The sequence below is a fragment of the Clupea harengus genome, chromosome 1 (assembly GCF_900700415.2).
Source record: "Clupea harengus chromosome 1, Ch_v2.0.2, whole genome shotgun sequence".
NCBI lineage: Eukaryota > Metazoa > Chordata > Actinopteri > Clupeiformes > Clupeidae > Clupea > Clupea harengus.
The window spans coordinates 629,636-638,333 of record NC_045152.1 but is presented as its reverse complement, the minus strand read 5'-3'; the positions used below and the strand labels follow the sequence as shown (position 1 = coordinate 638,333).

The 8,698-nt window shown below is 47.2% G+C and overlaps 1 protein-coding gene across 7 annotated transcripts in view; it reads right to left on the bottom strand.

Moving 5' to 3' along the window:
* Positions 1 to 2,981: 2,981 nt before the first annotated feature.
* Positions 2,982 to 8,698, bottom strand: part of med25 (mediator complex subunit 25) — a 22,190-nt gene continuing 16,473 nt past the window's right edge. For all 7 annotated transcript variants that reach the window (XM_031558119.2, XM_042707758.1, XM_031558148.2 and 4 more), the window contains 3 exons: positions 5,933 to 6,097; positions 4,297 to 4,420; positions 2,982 to 3,503 (listed from right to left, as the gene is read on the bottom strand). In XM_031558119.2, the coding sequence (XP_031413979.1) occupies positions 3,403 to 3,503; positions 4,297 to 4,420; positions 5,933 to 6,097 (390 nt within the window). In that variant the 3' untranslated portion in view covers positions 2,982 to 3,402. The remainder of the gene's footprint in view (positions 3,504 to 4,296; positions 4,421 to 5,932; positions 6,098 to 8,698) is intronic.

Genomic DNA, 8,698 nt, shown 5'->3' with positions numbered 1-8,698 from the left:
ATATGATTTGTACCTGTGTTATAAAGTGCGTTAAAAGTTAAAAGACGTGACCTCCGGTATAAACCACGCCCTCTTCCTGTCTTCTATCCCAATATAGATACAGAGGCAGATCATTTTGTTGGTTGACCAAATACAGATGATGACATCTCTGTACACCTTTATACTTCAATAAATGGACATAGTTACTTTCCACCACTGACTTTGCAGATGAAGCAGGGGTGACTCACTAATACCATGGTGCCACTGGACAAGTGATCTTGGTACATTTAGTTACATGGACATAAGGACAAATCGTCACAATATCTCTGCTCTTTCCATATGTGCATCTTTTAATAATGCACTTTATATGTTACCATCGTGGCGTGCATTATCTTCTACTACCTGAAAACTGTGTCATCCATTTTTCCTATTTTAAAGACCTTTCTTTTTTTGATAAAAATTATTGAAATCTCTTTTTTTTCGTTAAAAGAGCATTACAGAAGCCTCAAGGTAACAATCAACCTTATCGCCTCCACACCTTTTCTGCGTAGGCCTTTGCTCTGTAGCCCGCCCTCCCTGGTGATTCTTGTTCTTTCGCTGTGATTTGGGTCAACAATGCAGGAGTAGGTCAAGACTCCCCCCTCCCCCTCTCTCTCTCTCTCTCTCGCCTCTTCAGCACCTGCTCAGCTCAGTTCACCTTTGGACTGAACCTACTGCTGGGCTTAAACACCCTGCAGAGAGCTCTGCTCATCAGCTGACAGGGAAACAGTGCAGGTCTCAGCGGTCAGTGCTTGCTCTGGCTTCCTATCCAAAACCAATGCCTGGCTGGAAGCGGAACCTCTCGCCTCCCAGAAACGAGAGTGGTAGCCTCAGCACTCGCATCTGACAAGTCAGGATGCCAGTCAACATCCAGCCACACATTGGCACCTTGCTACAACACTGGTCTTCCACTACTGTTCCTTTGTGCATTGACGCTACCTCCGTTTTCCGGTCCAATACACGACACCCCTTTTAAAGACCTAGAGATATGAAGCGCACTTCTATGAAGAGGCCTAGAGAAAGTAAAAAAACATACTATTCACTTTTTTTTTCCCATTACTTTTTAAATTTTATCTCCATCATGAAATGAAGACATGATTACAGACCCAGCATACCTCTATCAGTGGTCCTTAAAGATCACTAGAAAACCTCACAGGGCTCTTATATCAGACAAGCTACACACTTCCCTCTGAGACATTATATTTCAGTGATTCAAGCAAGCCTTCCTAAAATTATTACCATCACAAGAGGAAACATAGGTGCCTTTTTTGTGAGCCACTTATCATGAAACCCAGAGACCAGCGACTGCAGGGCTGCCACACTTAGATTAAAGGCACCTAGAGAGCTATCAATACTCTCCTCAAGATGAAGGGAGCGAGCAGCACTCTAGAACTTGTAATGGTCATGTTTGATGCACAGCTCCTAATTATTACCCCACATCAGCATAGCAATCACTGGCTAACACAGAGGACAATATATAAATGAGACTGAGCCAAATGCGTTTCTATAAGTCCTTGATAGCAGCAGGCGACTCATTACAGTACAGAGTAATGTGTCCACCTTAAAGAGCAATGAAGCAGAGAGGGTGCAGAGCTTTCTGACCTGTAAAAAAGTACACAGTGACAGAGAGAGTGAGTGAGAGAGAGAGAGAGAAAGAAAGAGAGAAGAAAAAGAGCAAGCAGCTCACAGTTGTCCAACTGTTGTCGAAGTGAGGGTGGATGCGAGGGGGATGAGCGCTCGTCACGCTGACACAGAAGCGTCTGTGTGACTGCATGTGTGAGGCTGAGATGTGTGTGTGTGTGTGTGTGTGGGGGGGGGGGTGAAGGCTTAGATTCAGATCCCGGTGTCATGGTATCTTAGCAACCGTCTCCCTGGCGATGTGGAATAACATCACTTCCTGTCTGTGTGTGTGAGAATGTGAGTCTGCTCACTGCGTCAGGTGTGTGGTTGTATAGATGTTCTCCAAGGACTAATGAGGAAGCATATCAAACATATGCGCTTGTCCTAGGAATGTGTTATTTTTGTGCTTTTATCCTGTTTCTGTGCTTCGAGCCAGCCTTGCAGCAAGCTAGGTAATCACACAGCCAAAATGCTTACCTGTTTGTTTTGGGTTTCACTGACATGATCATGTGATCATGTGATTGTGGAATAAATCAGTGCTTACCACAATCCATGGTTGAAGCACTTGCCTTGACTTGCTGAAGAGCAGAATTGTTATGATGCACAAGTGCGTGTTCAATTTGCTTTTACGACTCCGGACGCATATGTGACCAGCATGGCGTGTGCGCATGCGGGCGCTCACGCTTCTTAATATGCCAGTGAAAACGTGGCCAAGTGATGCCATCTGGTAGGACTACTTGGCACTGGGGGGCATTGTATGGTTCCACGGCATACTGGAGTAGTTAAAATGAACACTCTGACACCATTTGGCAGAAACAGACATTAAACAACCCATTGCTTCTTCTATTTCAGGCGCCTGTCGTCGATGGAGGGGTCGAGGAGACAACACCTCAGTGGCATGACTCCACATCCAGAAAGAGAGCTTTCAGTTATGGACGCCTGCTCTCTCACACACACACACACGCACGCACGCACGCGCGCGCACGCGCACGCACGCACTCGCACACACGCGCGCACGCAGACGCTTCCATATTTCTGTCTCATTTAATCTCCCTTTGCCTCTCTTTCCTTTCTCGCTCAATATGTGTGAAAATGAAGACCTGATCAAATGTGTTTCTGAAAGTGTGAAAAACGACACAACGGCAACGGCAGAACAAAATCCACAAGTATGGTTCAATGGAAGAGCATTTCACACACACACACACACACACACACACACACACACACACACACACACACACACACACACACACACACACACACACACACACACACACACACACACACACACACACACACACACACACACACACACACACACACACACACACACACACACAGCATTTCAATGGTTTGACTTTATTACATCATCTACAGCCTACACCTCAGGTTACCTGAACAGTCACATTTGCATGGTTTTATGTGGAAATTCTTCAAAAACGCTGTGCACTGACGAACGCACTGATGTGCACGCGCCTATCCAGCAAAGGCCAGTTACGGCAGTCAGTCTTCTATACAGTCTCCATGATGGTGGTTAATGTCACAAGCTCACTGTTGAATTACACGATCAGACAGCACATGTGTATGTGTGAGGGAAAGTCTTTGTGTGTGTGTGTGTGTGTGTGTGTGTGTGTGCTCTGCTTTTCCCATGAAGGGAGCAAAAGGGTGTCTTGATTATAAAAAAAAGAAAAGAAAAAAAACTATCATAAAAAAGGCCTGATGGGCATTGCAGTCCATAAAGTGTTCTGCTGGAGACAGGCAGCTTTAGATAAGGTCCATCAGAATCTCATCCTCCATGACACTGGACACCGGTGGTATTCCAGGACCCTGTGAGACAGGCCCACGAGGTCCAATCAGCATTTGACCTGAGAAAAAGAGTTTTTAGAAAAAGTGATAAAGAGATGACAAAAAGTGGGTATAACATGTGCATGAGTGTAATATCTGTGTTTAAATGTGTGTGTGTGTGTGGATAATCAAAAGAAAATATTACAATCGTATACAATCAACTTCCCAGTGGATGGCATGTCCCCTGAGCTAAATTTCAAACCGCCTTGGACAAACGGCATTAGCATGCTAATCCCTGTTCTCAGATCAGGCTCCCATCCAGATCAGAGCAGTTCATCTAGTGCTGGCTGAGCCCAAACTGAGCTGAGCTCAACTGAACCGGCTCTGGGAACGGAGCGCTCTGGACCTGATTCAGGTTCTGTTTCTGTGGCCCTCTGGGCTTTTTCATCACCAGTGAGCTCAAGAGGGGGTTAGGTTAAAGCTAGGAGGAGCAGGTGCTGATCCTAGGTCAGTACTCGCAAGGTGCCTGCCTGCCTGCCTGCCTGCCTGCCTGCCTGCCTACCTACCTACCTGCGTGTGTGTGTGTGTGTGTGTGTGTGTGCGTGCGTGCGTGGGTCTGTGTGCAGGTGTGTCTGTGTATATCTGTGCGTGTGTCTGTATGTATGTATGTATGTATGTATGTGTGTATGTGTGTATGTGCGTATGTCTGTGTGCACGTTGCGCATGTGCCTGTGTGTGTGCGCATAAGTCTGAGTGCGCGTGTGCGCGTATGTCCGAGTGCGTGTGTGCACATATGTGTGCACATATGTGTGTGTGTGTGTGTGTGTGTGTGTGTGTGTGTGTGTGTGTGAGGGGGGGGGGTTCTAATTTTACCTGGGAGAGGTTGCCTCCACTGGGCCTGCATGGGAGCGCCTCCTCCTGGTGCAGAGTGGACCATCTGCTGGCCCAGACCTGGCATCCCCGGCAGCATGCCCTGCATGTGACCCACTCCTGGCTGCTGTAGGGTGCAACACAGAGGGGGGAGAGAGAGAGACAGAGAGAGGGGAGAGAGAGAGAGACAGAGAGAGAGAGGGGAGAGAGAGACACAGAGAGGGGAGAGAGACAGAGAGAGAGGGGAGAGAGAGAGAGAGAGAGAGAGAGGGGAGAGAGAGACAGAGAGGGGGGAGAGAGACAGAGAGAGAGAGAGGGGAGAGAGAGACAGAGAGGGGGGAGAGAGACAGAGGGGGGAGAGAGAGAGAGGGGGGAGAGAGAGAGAGAGAGGGGGACACAGAGAGGGGAGAGAGAGACAGAGAGAGGGGAGAGAGACAGAGAGGGGAGAGAGAGACAGAGAGAGAGGGGGAGAGAGAGACAGAGAGGGGGAGAGAGCGGGACACAGAGAGGGGAGAGAGAGACAGAGAGGGGAGAGAGACACAGAGAGAGACAGAGAGAGAGACAGAGAGAGGGGAGAGAGCGGGACACAGAGAGGGGAGAGAGAGACAGAGAGAGGGGAGAGAGCGGGACACAGAGAGGGGAGAGACAGAGAGGGGAGAGAGAGACAGAGAGGGGAGAGAGACAGAGAGAGGGGAGAGAGCAGGACACAGAGGGGGAGAGAGAGACAGAGAGAGGGGAGAGAGAGACAGAGAGGGGAGAGAGAGACAGAGAGAGGGGAGAGAGCAGGACACAGAGAGGGGAGAGAGAGACACAGAGAGGGGAGAGACAGAGAGGGGAGAGAGAGACAGAGAGGGGAGAGAGAGACACAGAGAGGGGAGAGAGACACAGAGAGGGGAGAGAGAGACAGAGTTCGACAAAGCAAAAGAGGAAGAAAGAGAAAGACAGATAGAGGGAGAAGAGTGGCAAAGAGAGGAAGAGGAAAGAGAGAGAGGAATAGAGGAAGATGGAGAAGTGGGGGCATGGAGGGAGAAAGAGAGGGAAAGAATATATATATGAGAGAGAGAGAAAGAGAGATAAAGAGAGAGTGTGAGTGAGAAACAGAGGGAAAAGAAAGAGAGAGAGAGAGAGAGAGAGAGAGAGAGAGAGAGAGAGAGAGAGAGAGAGAGAGAGAGAGAGAGAGAGAGAGAGTGAGTGTGGGAAACAGAGGGAAGAGAGAGAGAGAGAGAAAGAAAGAGAAAGTGTGAGTGTGAGAAACAGAGGGAAAGTAAGACAGAGAGTGTGAGAAACAGAGGGAAAAGAAAGAAAGAAAGAAAGAAAGAAAGAAAGAAAGAGAGAGAGAGTGTGATTGCAGTTCCTTAAATGTGCCAGTTTCTCCCCACACGCTCCTCTCACTCCAACACACCATATGACAGTGAACATTAATAAGAGCTGCCTCACACATCTCTCCACATTTACCCCAACGGCGCTGACGTTCTGTAAACACATGAAATTAAGATGAAAATACACTCCTCTCTCTGCCGCAGGACGTGTTCCATCTCCCCCAGATTGCTTCTGACGAGGCAGTCACCTCAAATCAGCCCCACTGATCCGGACCCCCATAAAAAACCCGGCACTCAGACTGTCAGTCGAAGGTGCTTACCGGCTGCTGTTGGCTGAGGAGAAGGCTCCGAAGCTGTGGATTGGCTCCTGGGTTGGGGAGGCGGAGCATGGCGCCCGGCTGGGGTTGTCCTTGAGACACCTGGTTGGGCGGGGCGCCGCTGACTGGGGGTTGCTGATTGGCTGTGGCGGCGGCTCGCATGGTCAGCTGGGAGGAGGAGGAGGAGGGGAGGGGAGAGATAGAGAGAGAAAGAGAGAGAGAGAGAGAGAGAGTTTAGTCCCAAAAGAGTGACATGAAGGAAAGAGATAGCTGAAAAAGAAGAATGCTGTGTAAGATGATGCATTCAAAATGGCTGATAAGCATACGGGGAGCGGGAGGAGGAGAGTCAAGCCAGCGAGCCTGAGAGGGACTGGAGGCAAGTCTGGTGTTGAAACCAAGATAAGAGTGATTGCGAGGGTAAGCCGGTAGCTACTCACTTCATACAATTGTTTGCCCATACGCACTTATCAGAGAGTTACTGTGAACCCATGCCAAGTGTTTACCCTACTGAGAGGAATTAGAAACGTGGTCATAATTGGTCCCTGTGTGTGTGTGTGTGTGTGTGTGTGTGTGTGTGTGTGTGTGTGAGAGAGAGAGTCATATGTGTGCGCGCGCACACACAGATACAGAGTGTTTGTCTATGGGGGTGCATTAAAGAAGAGTTGAGTGTTTATGGTCAGCCTGCCTGATGTGTGTGTCTGATATATGTTTCCTTCCTTGTCAGAGTGACCACTGTGTAAGTCGTTTCTAATGTTCTGTCTGTGTGTGTGTGTGTGTGTGTGTGTGTGTGTGTGTGTGTGTGTGTGTGTGTGTGTGTGTGTGTGTGTGTGTGTGTGTGTGTGTGTGTGTGTGTGTGTGTGTGTGTGTCCTTTCCTGGACATATTTATGCACAGATATTATGAGCAGTTTTCATCTACATAAGAGCGGGTCTTCCTCCACGGATGCTGCCATGTGCGCTGCCATTTCTCTGCACTGGCTCTAGAGAGGGCCATTTACGTTTTTTTATGTTGAAGCGGCAGTTTGAATTTGGTGGCACCGGTTGGACGATGAAGGAGAAGAAAGGAGAGGAATCAGTGGTTGCTGGTGCTGGCTAACCATATCTTGTTGTGAGAACTTTGACAAAATGGAGGATCAAACTTATTTATCACAAGAAAAAAAAATCATGGGAGCATGAATTCCCTTTGAAAAATGACCCATTTTCTGCTGGACAGGTAATTTAGCAAATTAAGTTCATTCCCCTACACGTTTGAAAAGAAAGGGGTGAGGGAGGGGTATCTCTATGAGGGAATGAATGGGGTTTTGGAAACATTTACATTTAGTCATTTAGCAGACGCTTTTGTCCAAAGCGACGTACAAGGGAGAGAATATTCAAGCTACGAGCAATAGAACCTGGTGTAACAATAAATAAATACTACTTTACATAAGAAATATAACAAAATGAAATAAAAAAAAGAAAGAAAGAAGTGCAGAAATGTAACTGCTGTAATTGCAAGTTACGCACTAGTCGAAGTGCCAGTTAGGACAGGAAGTGCTCTCTGAAGAGTTGGGTCTTCAAGAGCTTCTTAAAGGTAGAGAGGGACGCCCCTGCTCTGGTAGTGCTGGGTAGTTCATTCCACCAACTCCATTCCAAATAGCTATTTGACCAAGTTCATCCAGTTACATTTCCTGTCTGCATAAAATACATCTGGAACAGTTGTGTACTAATATCATTATTATTTAGGGCTACATAACGTTAGGCAGGAAACTTAATATCACCAGTAAGCCACGGGAGGAATTATACATTTGCCATTTAATTATCGTCTTGGTAACATAGGCTAGGGTAACAAAACCACAAGCCTAAAGAGTCCACATACTGATGAACCTTGAGAGCATTGTTTTATAGAATCAAAATGCATATGGAAGCACACGTACGCTACAATAGGCTATATATATATATATTACACCAGTAGATGGCGTATGTCAGTCATGACCGAGATTCTAGGGTCTCATTCAGTCGGCCTCGGTTCAGCCGCTCCGTGCTCTAAAGTCTTTGGTCTAAATGGCACTGGTCTACAGCTGGCAGGGCAAGTAACGTCATGGTTTGACCATTCATTTAAAATGGGATGAAAAAGAGGGATGAAAAACAACAACAATAACAAAAGAACGACAGGGTGCAGTGCAACCATTTTCATAAGCGTACTACAAGGGATCAGGACGGACGTGTCAGAGTTGGAGCGGCGTCGATATCTTAAAAGCGCTAGAAGCAAAAGCAACGCCAAAAAACTGGGGGGAATGAGAATAAATAATTCAAATAAATAAAGCTTAAGAACATCAATAGTGCGCCTGTGAAGGATTTCATATTCTTATTAAACCTTAAATATGGAATGAAATAAAGAGAAATTTAAACGTGCATGTGCTTTGTGTGTGTTTGTGTCTGTGTGTATGCATGTTTTTTGTTTGTGTGTCTAAGTGCACATGTATGTTTTGTGTGTGTGCATATGTGCATGAATGCATGTGTGTGTGGGCGCATATATGTGTGTGTGTGTGGGCGCATATATGTGTGTGTGTGTGTGTGTGGGCGCATATGTGTGTGTGTGTGTGTGTGTGTGTGTGTGTGTGTGTGTGTGTGGGCGCATATGTGCATGAATGCATGTGTGTGTGGGCGCATATATGTGTGTGTGTGTGGGCGCATATATGTGTGTGTGTGTGTGTGGGCGCATATGTGTGTGTGTGTGTGTGTGTGTGTGTGTGTGTGGGCGCATATGTGTGTGTGTGTGTGTGTGGGCGCAT